This window comes from Ctenopharyngodon idella, chromosome 8 (assembly GCF_019924925.1).
Source record: "Ctenopharyngodon idella isolate HZGC_01 chromosome 8, HZGC01, whole genome shotgun sequence".
NCBI lineage: Eukaryota > Metazoa > Chordata > Actinopteri > Cypriniformes > Xenocyprididae > Ctenopharyngodon > Ctenopharyngodon idella.
Window position 1 is genome coordinate 32,005,542 of NC_067227.1, and position 14,419 is coordinate 32,019,960.

At 36.1% G+C, this 14,419-nt stretch overlaps 2 protein-coding genes across 6 annotated transcripts in view; one reads left to right on the forward strand and one right to left on the reverse strand.

The window, feature by feature from the left end:
* The window catches only part of grip2a (glutamate receptor interacting protein 2a), a 44,369-nt gene extending 39,757 nt beyond the window's left edge, over positions 1 to 4,612 (reverse strand). Inside the window, exon 1 of one of the 2 annotated variants that reach the window (XM_051904012.1) lies at positions 4,173 to 4,589. In XM_051904012.1, coding sequence (XP_051759972.1) covers positions 4,173 to 4,350 — 178 coding nt within the window. In that variant the 5' untranslated portion in view covers positions 4,351 to 4,589. Of the gene's footprint in view, positions 1 to 4,172 lie in introns of both variants that reach the window. The other variant, XM_051904013.1, reaches the window with a different exon arrangement.
* Positions 4,613 to 13,298: 8,686 nt separating this feature from the next.
* bicdl1 (BICD family like cargo adaptor 1) overlaps positions 13,299 to 14,419 on the forward strand; it is a 45,401-nt gene continuing 44,280 nt past the window's right edge. For 3 of the 4 annotated variants that reach the window (XR_007931137.1, XM_051901831.1, XM_051901832.1), the window contains exon 1: positions 13,299 to 14,093. Coding sequence is in view for 2 of the 4 variants with exons in the window: in XM_051901831.1 (XP_051757791.1) it covers positions 13,695 to 14,093 (399 nt within the window). In the remaining 2 variants the exon portion in view is untranslated. The remainder of the gene's footprint in view (positions 14,094 to 14,419) is intronic. The other variant, XR_007931138.1, reaches the window with a different exon arrangement.

The window sequence follows — 14,419 nt, forward strand, 5'->3', positions numbered from 1 at the left end:
CTTCCTCCTCCCTATCTGTCTGTCTCCCTCTCACGTGCCCCGTTCTCCTTCTTTTAGCAGCTGAGCGTCTAGTGTGAAACAGCCCTTGCAACATTTTACCATGGTAAATTTACAGTTTAAGAATCCTATCACGGTTTCCAAAAAAACATTAAGCAGCACAACTATTTACAATATTGATAATAATCAGAAATGTTTCTTAAGAAGCAAATCAGCATATTAAAATGATTTCTGAAGGATCATGTGACACTGAAGACTGGAGTAATGATGCTGAAAATTCAGCTTTGATCACAGGAATAAATTACATTTTACAATATATTCAAATAAAAAACAGTTACTTGTAATTATAATAATATTAAACAATATGACTGTTTTTACTGTATTTTTATCAAATAAATGCCAAAACAAAAACAAAATGATGCGCTAAATGGAACTGTTGAACGGGCCGTTTAATTATTAAAAAAATAATGCACCCTAAGCAGGGTTGCCAGGTTTTCACAACAAAACCCACCCAATTGCTACTCAAAACTAGTCCAAAACTTGCCCAATAGCGTTTCAAGGGGGGTACAAATCGCATTCTGGGGGGTAAAATCCGCGTTTTTGGCGGGGTTCCCCAGGTAAAATTCGCATTCCAGCTAAATATCATGTTATTTGGGGTCGCTACAACCCGTGGAAATGAAAAACAACCCATGGAAACAGTGTTGAAGCAGCCTAATTCCGCGGGAAAACCGCAGACTTGGCAACACTGACGCTTCGCGTCCTGGCCGCATCACCACCTCGGGTTTGCATTATTCTTCTAATAATTCAACGGCCCGTCGTCAAATATGCCGCTTACACTACGGTTACCACACCTCAAAACATTGTTTAGATGTTGTATTTTAAGACATTTGTCAGCGTTTTGTCCTTAAAACGCTCTTGTGTATAGGACTAATTTCTTACGCATCTAATCCCAAACTTCCGTTGCTAATTCCAAAACGTCATTTTAGAGCTAGTAACGGAGACTTCGGCCATTGATAGCAGAATAATGCAGTTATTAATGCAGAGAGAGAGAGAGAGAGAGAGATTAAGCGTATGCAATTACCTAAGTCTGTGCATATCTCACTCAAATGTCTCTCAAGTGTTTTGCAGCTGCGTCCCTACTAGCGAAACTGTAAATTTATTTACTCCAAGAACAGCGCCGTTATTACCTCGCGAGAAATGTCATGTAGCTTTTAAGTTGTTAAACTATTTTGCTGATAAAATCGTCAGAGCAGCGCTGACAACACGTTTCTGTGTGTCACTCTGTACTGTAAGCCTAGGTGTGTGTGTTTACTTGGTGTCAAAAAACATGGAAATAATTTGTTGTTTTTATCCTATTGTTTACCATATTTATTTGATTAGTCAGCGTCATTTTGGGTTTTGGTTCATTTGTCGGCTGTAAGGACCATTGAAATAACTGAAATCATTTGGTGAAGTGATATGCGGTCAATACCTGCCTGGAACTACTTTAGCCGTGCCTTTCCCTGAAAATAAGTGCACACATTAGAACGTTCGTCAACCAATCAGATTCAAGCATTCAACAGCCCCCCCCTAGTATAATTATATAATAAGCCATAAAGGGACAAACCAAAAGCAAGTCTATGTGAAATCTGTCTCAAATTTCACTTTTTGGGGGTTGGTGGGGGTATTTTGTCATGACAGCCGCATGTGTCTGTGAGAGACGACGAACACCTGTCTCACCCATCAAAACATTCCACACATTCTTCTCTCTATATCACCGAAATAAACTCCTTCCCCAACAACAGATGACACTCAACACATACAAAATATTGAACAAAAGTCACACTGCCAATCTAAAGGGGAGGGATTTTGTATTCTGCAGTTTAACATCAGTTATGATCACTATTTTTTCACATGTTCACAGTATGATAAAACATTCACTGCCGGTAAAAGTTTGGAATAATTACGATTTTTTATGTTTCTGAAAGAGTCTCTTATGTTTACCATTTGTTATCAAAAATACAGTTAAAAACATAATATTATGAAATATTGTTAAATTACAATGATTTCTGAAGGATCATGTGAAGACTGGAGTAATGATGCTGAAAATTCAGCTTTGCCATCACAGGAATAAATTACATTTTACAATATATTAATATAGCAAACAGTTCTTTTACATTGCAACAATATTTCACAATATTACAGTGTTACAATAGCACAATATTCTCTCTCTCAAATAATTGATACTTTGTGATCTAATGTGGTGACAAGAATGCAGTAAAAGTGAAATATTTCTGTGGTTTCTGTAAGTCTGCAGAGAATTTCAAGTCATTTACACTATACAGCCCCCATGTGGCCAGACGTTGTTTTGTAGGTCACTTAAGCTGATATGGGCCATTCTACAGAATTGGTTCAAAGTCAGAGTTGGAAACATCTTGAAAAAAAAATGTCTTTTTCCACAAATTTTGTATGTATGCAAATTGTATAATATCCAAGGTACACGTTTCTAGTAATTGTGCAGTTAATTCTCATATTGTATTTTCAGAAAGTTTTGGAATATTTTTCCTCTCCCCAAATTTGTCACTACCGAAACACAATAATAAATAATTTAATATGAGTTACACTGACCTGTTGTTTACATATACCTTGTAAATATATATTTTTTACTATTTTTTAAAAACGTTTTCACAGATAAATCAATAACAATTACAATTTTAACAATATTTCAAGTGTAATTTATGAGATTTGTTGTATTTTGAATCCAATCTTTCTTTGTAAAAGGCAAAAAGTTAATCATACTGATTTTAAAGTTAAGGATTCATTAGTTTGAATATACACTGATCCAAACACTATAATTACATCTTAGTTGATAATTCAATATACTTTATTTTTGTCAAAACATCCCATGTTTCGGTCGTGACTGCATATTTTCGGTAGAGACAGTAATGTGTTGGTAGTGAATTTTAACTCACATACTAAAAACACTACTAAAACATATTCAAATACTAATGATTTGCATAACTGTACTAAAATTTTATTTATCTCCCCCAAATAAAGGATTATGTGTTTTGTCACTACTGAAACTTCACTACTGTTGTGACTGTTTAGATACTTTTGAGACTACCTCAAAGATGATAATCAGCACATGTTTAGCTAACACAGTTCTGAACAGTTACACACAAGAAAAAAATAAATTTTATCGAATAACACTCAAAAAATGATGTCACAACCGAAACTTCACCACGTTTCGGTAGTGACAATTTTAGATACTTTTAGCCTAGCTCGAAGATACTAATCAGCACATGGTTAGCTAGCACAGTTCTGAACAGTTGTACACACACAAAAACTAAACTTTACAGAATAACACCCAAAAAAGTTTCCTTAATTGCAGAAAAAAGGTGTTTGGTAGTGACGTTCCTTAAAGTTACACACAGATTTTCAGAATTTTAAACACATTTAACTCAAAATGATGGTCCCTATCTCTGCTATGAAAGAGAGGCTATGAGAGAGAAGGACACAGGAATAATTCCTGATCAAAAATGTAGAAGTGTGTTAAAATCAGTCTCAGCCAATGGACTAAAACATACACTGTTTCGGTAGTGACATGAAAATGCGGGAGTCAGCGGGACAATTTTTTTTTTACATAAAGTTTCATGATTTAAAAATAAAATAAATATATTTTTAGCGTCACTTTAAAAAAATCTATTTTTAAAAACAACAATGGAAAAAACTGCAAAAATTATTTCAATATTTTCAGAAGTTGAAATTTAGGGGTTAGGGTTCAGGACAGCCACCTCCTAATTGAAAATACCCAATAAATTATGATTTTATATATATATATATATATATATATATATTAAGCTTACTGATATTTTAAATATTATTGCGAGTGTCAATAGATAATAGAAGGATCTTAGTAAACATCAAAAAATGTGAATACTTAAACGCTTTTTAAATGTGTTTTTTGGTTGTGGGACAGCAGTTTGCACCAGTTCTGTAGAATGGCCCATACAGGACCACAGCTTGCATTCATTTCTGAGACCCAAACAAAGAAAAAACATAAATAAAAATATTTTACAAAATTACAGACACAATCACTTCAGCATGATTGCTCATAATGTATACAGCACCTACACATACAATTCACCCTTTACCTTTATCACCACACACCTTACGCACATTCTCTCATGTCTTACCTTTAACCCTTCCTCTGATAACTCCAATCCGACATCGCAAAGAAAAAGAGAACATCTTCCTTTTCCCTTTAACTCCTCCAGCCAGTCCTTTCTTCACAGTCCCCCATGTCTGGACCCCATCCGGGAGCAGTTTAGGATTTACCGAACAACTAACACGCCACATGGCTCCTCTTTCCATCTCCTCTGGCCCGTACCACACAGATTTTCAACCTAGTCTTTGCTTTGAGTCTCTTCCTCTCTTATCTTCCTCCTCTCTTCATCCTGGAAGAGCTCTTCGTTCATTCTCTGTGGGAAATCCTGTGGCTTACTCAGATTCGAGGGTTTCAGAGAAACACGGCTGATCTTATTTCACCCTCTTCAAAGTCATGTCATGAAAATCTGGGTATGACTTAATAACAAATCCAGTTATATAGTGGGCAGGGCTGGTAACACTGTCGGGGTGCGAGTGTGTTTGTTGGCCGCCCAGAGATGAGACAGATGGACTGAAGCAGCCTGCTACAGAGACACAGGCTGCCTGAACCACAGGAGACAACAATAAAGTACCAGAAACTACTATGGTAGTACCATGTTTTGTTTTTAGATGTTTAAATACCATAGTGGTACAATATAATTGTGGAGAGACTGGGGCTAGCGGTCACATTAAAAAAAGTTGTCAAAAGTTCTGTATCTCAGTCAAATAATCCTTTTTGTTATAATCAACAAACAAAATTTCCAATATCATCAAATTTTTTGTTACGGCTCAATGGGCAAATAAAACCACATTAGCAAAGGTAAAAATGTAAGTTAATTTTAATCGAAAAGTTTAAGTTTTTTTGAGACAAGAGTATCTTTTAAATAATAATTTAAATCAAGGTCAGGTTATCATCTGGTGTAATTTTATATACATAATTAAAATATGTTAGCCAAAACAATGGTTTGATAAATGTATTTTAGTAATGTTATCTTTTCCATTTTTGCTATTTCATAAATCATTATGTGCATCATAATTATCTTGCTGTTTAAATGTACCTAAAACTGATGAAGATTTTAATGGTAGATTCAATTGTGACAATTTACGCCATAGTGTGAAATAATCCAAAGAATAATCCAAACACGTCTTCATGTTTTACCTTTCCTTGCAATTCAAGGTTTATATAAACACATGAACTCCTGAATACATAAATTCTGTTTCAAAAATAAACCCACTGCTACGAGATAAGTGTAAAAAGTGTAAGAATCACAAGTACCACTCACCAGCTCTACAAAACGAGCCACTATGGAAATGTTCTGCAGCATGTTCATTCAACTTAATATTAAATCAATATCTCGCGAGCAAGAGAGCTGTACTGAATGTCTTTGTTGTTGTTGTTTTACTCTGTAAATGAAAATAGTTCCAGAAAAGACGCCAAAGTAAGATACGGGAAGTACGTAGCGATGCTAACAACGTTTAAACGTCATGGACCCTTGGCCAATCAAATTAGAGCACAAAAACTAACTGTTGAATAAATATTTTTTGATAGACTGGGCGGAGTTCCAAGAGCGCGAATATAACAGTTCAGCAGCGCTGGGATTTTCGCTGTTTGTATCGCTTTTAATGTCTGTGGAAGCTAACAAATTGTGTGAAATAAATCGTTATAAAGTCAGAACTGCAAGATATAGCCAAAGACTATAGAATAACACAAGACATGTCACTCGTATTGTTTTGAATGGGAGAAAGTGTAACGCTCAATATGGCGGAATAAGTCCCGCCTTCAAAATAAGAGCCAATCGCCGACCTGTAAAGTCATCGCGTCACTGCAGCGGCCGTTAGAAGCACCGGTTTCTATAGAAACAGTCAGACGCCCGCCTCAGAAATGAGGCACAAGAGACGCGCATTTAGGTCTGCGCATGCGCAATAGCTTGATCCAGCCTAAATACTGTTTTTTTGTCATGATTTGAGCGTTTGGAAAAAAAATTAATGAGACAGTTGTTGTCAGATTTCATTGGTGATTTCAAATATGAAATTTAATCGAAAGCTTGGCAAACAGCTTTGGAGAATCTGATGTTTCCCCATTCAAAGAGATAGGAGCTGCATGATGCCCAGGATGCCCGAGAGGCGTTTCAAAGATGGCCGCCGAGTGAAATGACTTGTCTTAAAGGGACTTTGATATAGCTAAACTCGCAATTCCCTTGATTGACAGGCGATCTGACCAATCATGACGCTAAATCCGCCATTTTGTCCGACAAACAGTAATAAATTAATGTCGCTGGACTTAAAACTTAAAAATGGTGTGTATTGATGTCTTTCTGCGGTTGAATATATATCATGCAATTCTTTATATCTCGCAATTCTAAAATATATAAACTTGCAAATGCGAGAAAAAATCAGAATTGTGAGATAAAAAGTCGCAATTACCTTTTTTATTTTTTATGCAGTGCCCGGAAACAAGCTTCCATAGTTGTTCTGCACGTTTTATTAGACATGTATTATTATCGGTGGGGATTTTTCAGCGACTTCCTACCTATTGCTCCGACAAGCAAATACTCACATTCGACTTTTTTTGCAGGTTACATTGTTACACCAGTAGGTTGCGCCATGTGACCGTTTTCGAATCATTCACACAATTGAATCTTTCAAACATACTGATTCATTAAAGAATGAAACGTCTTTATGAGTTGAGTCATTGAATCGTTCATTCAACCGATTCATTCAAAAACACAGCATTCTTCAGTGACATTGTTTATGAGCGAGTGATTACTGCAGTAACTTATTTTACTTAATATAATAACATTTTAATTAAAAAATGTCCTTAATATTTTATTATATAGTAACAGTTTATGCATATATTTATTTATATATTATTTAATAAAAGCAATGGAATATTTGGGGCCATGCTGTATTGTTGTGAATATAATCACTCTGTTTTACACCTTGACTAGGCACTCATCAGCAGAATGACTATGGAAAAATATGTTCAGCAGATGAGGAAGAGTGCAGCTCCCTCCAAAGGTTTGGGAAGGAATTGCACAAAAAGATTGTGGTACTTATATAAGTGCTGTATGCTTGAGAAGATGCTTCTTCAACAGCTCAACATCTGTAAAAGTGTGGATTGTGTAACAGCATTGAGAGTCTTTGTATTTTCTTTTAGGCCTGGTAGAAGAGAGCCGTGGGATAGTCTCTAGTTCAGAAATATGACTCAGAGCATTATGTAAACGCTAATGTATTCAGCAAAGAGCTTCCACAAATGTATCATAAATCAATCATACTGGAAAAATAATCATCAGGACATTTAGAAAGCCCACGTCCTCCAGAGCTTTCAAGAGCGACAGAAAACAAGTACTGAAATCAAATTAAACTGATAGCCTGAACTGAACAGTTGATATGTTAATTGATTCATATTAAAAAAGTATTGCCATACAACATAACATAAAAGGATGTATTAAATATTTTAATTGTAAGGATGTAACTGAATGTGTAGTAATGTACAGATTTAACATGCATTCAGAGGATAGTGCTTTAGCATAGAACAGGTTTATGATGTTGCCTTAAATACAAGTGCAGCTATTTAGGCGATATATTAATTATTCAATTTATCCTCATGAATAAATGTATCACACTTGTACTTTTTTAAGGCTGACTCAGAAGAAAAACTTGTTAAGTGCACTTGTTTTCCACCAGATGGCAGTATTGCTCTTTGTGTCTGTGGTTCAGCTTCATGGCTGTGTTTAGAACTGAATACTTTTGTACTGCTTATTGCACAGTGTATAATGTATACTGCCTAAAAGTTTCATTTTGTATGGAAATGTATTTTGGCAGATTAGATAATTATTCAACAAAAAAGATGTTAAATTACTGATATTTCCATTTAAAGGGTTAGTTCGCCCAAAAATGAAATTCTGTCATTAATTACTTACCCTCATGTCGTTCCACACCCGTAAGAACGTTCATCTTACGAACACAAATGAAGATATTTTTGATGAAATCCGAGAGGTATATATGACTCGTCCATTGATAGACAGCAATATAATCAACACTTTCATGGTCCAGAAAGGTATTAAAGACATAGTTAAAACCGTCGACATGACTACAGTGTTTCAACCTTAATGTTATGAAGCGACGAGAATACTTTTTGAGCGCAAAAACAAAAATAACGACTTTATTCAACAATCTCTTCTCTTCTGTGTCATTCTCATATGTTGTTTACGTCCAGCGCTTCCAGGTTTTTTGTCAGAACGTCGACTCATTATTAGCCGGCTCCTGGGTCATCATCACACGCATGCGTCGTGCTGCTCACGTGATCAGCTTTGGCCAATACTGAGCCGGCATTCGGATGGCGTAAACACGGAAGCTTTCACTGTGCTTACTGCATCACCTGCGTAAGGATAATGACAGTGAAGAGAAGAGTGTTATATATTTTGTTTAGTTGAGTACTTACAATATCTCAAATGTCTGCAACTATTTGTAAATCCTGAGAAAACTGCAATTTTAACCAAGGCTCCGGGACGTGTGAGGAGTCGCCTGTCAATTGCGTCATACCCGCGTTACCCTCGGTTTCCGGTTTTATTTTGTAGAAACCATGGAAACACCAAAGGCGCTTTAATATTTACATGTTTTAATAGACAAGGGAACAACTGTTTTGATATATTTATAGACAGAAAACTAATTATTGTTATATAGCTCAACAAGTTTAGTCTTATTGTTTAAATCTAATTTTCTTGATTTTTTGCGAGTACCATGCTTTACCATGCCTCATAGAAAAAAACTACTTTGTGAAGTAGCTAACATTGCATAATCTGATGCAGCTTTATTTTTAGTAACAGTAATACAGCATTTTCTCCATCATACAATATGTTTTAAAATGAATTGCATTAAATTTATCAACACAAGCCATCCACCATTTAATATGATATTCTAAAATCGATCGATCTTACTGCAGTGTGTAACAAGTGTCTCACAGCAGCCGCCGAGCGAACGCACAGAGTAACGTTATAACATCATTTTCAACACACTCAAATGTATCTAATATGATAAACAGAGCTGTGTTACCTTATACTCATGACCGGAAAAGCAGAAGCAGCGCCGGCAACTGTGGCATAATAAAAGTTCCGCTGCTCATGAGGCGTGTGTTACGCAATCGCTCCAGCGGCCTCATTTAGCTCCCACAACACTCGGCCCTGCTCTACTTCATACTACAGTAACGTTTATCCCAATTCTTTTCCACCGGCTGTGAGGTGAAGACCACATGTCCCAAGATTCCGCGCTCAAACTTGGCCTCATCAAGCTACGCCTTTGTTTTGAATAGGCCTCTAGCGGACAGGAAATATTACATATTGCACCTTTAACATTATGTTTTTTATTTTAATTTTTATATATACATTTTTATTAAAAAGAATATATTTATTTATTTACTTTTTATTTTTCTACTACGTATTTTTTATTTACTTATGGCTAATTTGTTTACTTTGTTTTTCTAGCATTTGCTTTGTTTTTCCTCTTTCAAATGAATGAAGTTTCTAGTATTTAATATTATTGCACTTCATTATTTCTTCTCTCACTTGACCGGTTTGTTTCCGATGTTTTCATGCTTAAAAATTTGTATCATAATAAATATCTGTACATCCAAATATAATTTGTAATTTGACATGTGACTTTGTGGTGCATTAAAACACACTTAAAGTCAGCGTGAAATCAAAATTGACAATTCGTGTTTTTGATGAAATATTGCAGTAATTATAATAAATGATTTATCCATGCACATAATTATTTTTTAATTATTTAATCTTTATTCAAAATAACTTCCCACTCCTTCTTGCCATCTCTTCTCTTCTCTGATGATGAGGGCGGGGCAACCTGTCACTCACATGAGATCCACCAATAGCAAACCACAACAATCCAATCAATTCCCCATGGACAAAATCAAGTCCCGCCCTACATTTGTTCTTGTTCGAGAAGCCGTTTCACTCAGATCAAAATAGGCAAGAAAAGACTATCGCAACTTCCGTTTCATGACGACTTTAACAAAAGCTCAGCAGATTGATCATCAAGCATGTGTTGAAGAGCGACTGCGTTTTAATCTCAAGGATTACAAAGGCAGCCTCAATCCCCTGAAGCTCCTACTCCCCCAAACATGTTGTTTTCTGCCGTTCATCCTTCAGTAAATGAGCCGTCAGTGATTGGATGGCCAGTTCTGGGGTTTGTGCTCTGGAATGACAGTGACCCACTTTCCTTTGTATGTCAATATTATGGTTCACAAGTATAGCCTTTGTATCTGTATGTTTCCATCTCTCACTGAAACACTCATCACATGGTGCAGGAGGAGCACTGAACCATTAGAAAACACTGAAGCACTGAAGCATGTCTCACACTAGGATGATTGCGGTCAATATTGTGAGATGAGATTAAATGAGATCCGTTAGATCCAAACACTCAAGCAGATTGAATCACTGGGAATCATGTTTTCCCGACAGTACTGATGTGCTGCTGCTGTTGGGGAATGTTTTCAGTAATCTGAAAGTTTGTAATATGTTGTTTGTATGATCATACAGAAACCCCACTGTGTCATAATGAGGTCAAACCCTTTCAAACACAATGACTGTATCAGTGTGTGTGTGGCTGTCATTATAATTACATTCCTGTCATTTAGCACATTTGTCTACAGTGGTCAAACAAAGTTTGAAACTATTTGAACTCAACTATAATCCTGCAATAATTCAATATAATTAAAGGGTTAGTTCACCCAAAAATGAAATTTCTGTCATTAATTACTCACCCTCATGTCGTTCCACACCCGTAAGACCTTCGTTCATCTTCAGAACTCAAATTAAGATATTTTTGATAAAATCCAATGGCTCAGTGAGGCGTCCATTGACAGCAAGATCATTAACACTTTCAGATGCCCAGAAAGCTACTAAAGACATATTTAAAACAGTTCGTGTGACTACAGTGGTTCAACCTTAATGTTACGAAGTGATGAGAATACTTTTTGTGCACCAAAAAAAATAAAAAAAATAATGACTTTATTCAACAATATCTAGTGATAGGCGATTTCAAAACACTGCTTCATGAAGCTTCGAAACTTTACAAATCTTTTGTTTCGAATCAGTGGTTCGGATCGTGTGCCAAACTGCCAAACTGCTGAAATCAAGTGACTTTGGCGTTCCGAACCACTGATTGGAAACAAAAGATTTGTAAAGCTTCGAAGCTTCATGAAGCAGTGTTTTAAAATCGCCCATCACTAGATATTGTTGAAAATCTACGAAGGTCTTACGGGTGTGGAACGACATGAGGGTGAGTAATTAATGACAGAAATTTCATTTTTGGGTGAACTAACCCTGTAAAGTTCTAAACAAATAATACACAAAGTAGAATAACTCAATGTATTTGGGAATTAATTGCTGGAACATTCATTGATATTCTTTCAAGAGACCTAAAAGATAATTAGCTTCTAGGAGTAATTTCAGGTATGTGTGAATTAATGCATCATACACTATAAAAATGCTGGGTTAAAAACAACCCAGGTTGGGTTATAAATGGACAAACCCAGTGATTGGGTTAAATGTTTGACCAACCTGCTGGGTAGTTTTATTTAACTCAACTATTGTTTAAAAATTACTGTGTTGCTGGATTAAAATGAACCCAAAGTATGTTGGAAATTAACATTTGTTAATAAGTTTAATGAATAATAATTATCCAATAAACATTTATTAAATTGCTTATTAGTAAATGTTCACCTTTTGATTATTATTGTTGCGTCTAGTAATTATGTGTCTGGTTTTTAACTTCCAACCTATTTTGGGTTCATTTTAAGCCAGACATATAGTCATTTTTAAACAATAGATGAGTTAAATGAAATGAAAATAAAATAAAATAAAACAAACTATTAAAATAAAATAAAATAATATAAATTATTTGGATTTGCATCCACAGATGTTTTACTTTTGAGCTTGTTTGTAGTCTCATTAATTTCAATAACAATTCTTATTATATTCTCATTACTGTAATACAGTCATATGACTTATCCTGTGCAGACAAAACATTTTAAAAAAAAATCAAGCATAAATTAAAGGCAGTACAACAAATATGACCTGTTGAATAAATTTGTTATAATTTAAATAAAATTTCTAATAATAATAATAATATATATATATATATATATATATATATATATATACATATAAAATAAATATCCAAACCAGTCAAGTGAGATGGGAAATAATGAACTAAAATAATATTAATAATTAATATACATTTTTTAAAAAAACTGTAAGTGGAAGTAATAAACAGAAAGCTAGAATAACTTTTATAGAATAACATTTTTTTGCTATATATACAGTCAAACCAAAAATTATTCAGACATTTTTGATATATTTTTACTAGTGGGTGCAGGACACTATAGTTCATTTATGTAAGCGAGGATAGCAAAATAAAGTAAACTGTGACATATTATACCAAATAAAATAAAATTGATAAACATTTGGGACCAAAAATTATTCAGACACTTTGACCTGACCATGTTTTGCTTAAGTGTTATCTGACATAATTAAGATGATTTTTTTCTGACACAGTTTAACTCTGAGATCTTGTTTTTATTACCATTTTTTTTAAACTAAAGTGAATAAACTGTAATACAAATTGAAATGTTTAAGGTGTCTGAATAAATTTTGGTTTGACTGTGTATATATATATATATATATATATATATATATATACACACACACTCAGGACAACAGCTTATAAATCATACTAAATAATGTTTTTTTTTTTAAAATGTAAAGATGCATAAAGTTTTCTGTGATGGGTAAATTAAGGGGCGGGGATAAAATATACACTTTTATACAGTATAAAAATCATTATGTCTGTGGAATGTACACATAAAACATGAAAACACTAGGCCTGTGTGTGTGTACAGCTGATTCAACTCTGAAGCAGTATTGGGTAAAGGCCACATCAGTCTTAAGCTTATCTAAGAGAGGTCATTAACCATCCAGAACATACTGTGTTCCCCAACACACCATCAGCAGCAGCAGCAGCAACATTCACATGTCTTTCACCCAGTTCTTCTATAGCATATGGCGTTATCACAATTGACCAATGGGCGGCTACGAGGAGCAGGTTGATTAGCTGACGTCACGGGCGCAGAGTGAGCGCGCGCGGGGTTGGGAGGAGGCTCGCGCACGAGAGCAATCCGTGTATTTGTGTGTCGTATAGGCCAGGGATGTGAGCGAGGGGCGACGATAATGGGGAATAACCGGGACCCCGGTGCTCTGGAGTGGACACAACGACTGGACGGTGATCATCAAGGGGGTTAACGTGAAGATCAGCCATCTCTAGAGTGTTTTAAACAGATTCGCAAGGCTTGATGGATTTTATTGGGTTAAATGATCAATTGATTGTCACTGGAGACGTTGAGGCAAGACACCAGATAAAGCTCACATAACCATACTGGATACGATTCACCCATTTCCATGGCGTTATCATCGACCCAGAGCCGAACAGGTCACCCGGACCCAGGACTAAAGCGGGTTCACCGGGTCTAAAGCGCTCAATCTGTCGTGTTTCCGGCGATGTCCGCGTCCTGCCTCGATCTGCGCAGCGCGATTTCAGCACCACCGCAGCTGGACAGCGACCGCATGGAACGAGCGCTCGATCCCAGCCGTCAAAGCTCGCCAGACACCGCCGGGGAATATCAGACCCTCACGCTGCTACACACCGCGCCCGGGGGGCTCGGCATGGCTTTGGAGGAGGAGCTGGCCATGCTCACCGGAGAACGGGAGGAGGACCTAGAGGTATCCGCCTCAGAGACACCTGTGAGCGGACAGGACTCTGACCTACTGTCGCTCTTCCGGCAGAAAGAGAAGGACTTGGTCCTCGCTGCTAAACTGGGCAAAGCTCTACTTGAAAGAAACCAAGACCTCACAAAGCAATATGACAAAATGACCAAGGATTTAAACGACAAACTGGAGGTGAGGAGCACTAAAACTGCACTCGAGTTTAGATTAGGGTCCAATTCTCACGATTGACTAAGACTTTTGCCTCAATAAACTCCTAATTTCCGCTTATTAATAGTTAGTAAGGTAGTTAAGTTTAGGTATTGGGTAGGATTAGGGGATGTAGACTATGGTCATGCAGACTAAGGCATTAATATGTGCTTTATAAGTACTAATAAACAGCCAATATAACAGTAATATGCATGCTATAGTTCATGGTGAGATCTGGACCCTAATCTAAAGTGTAAAACTAACTCTTCCTGACATCACTGGCATTAAGTTACTAGTGAAAACGTGACTAC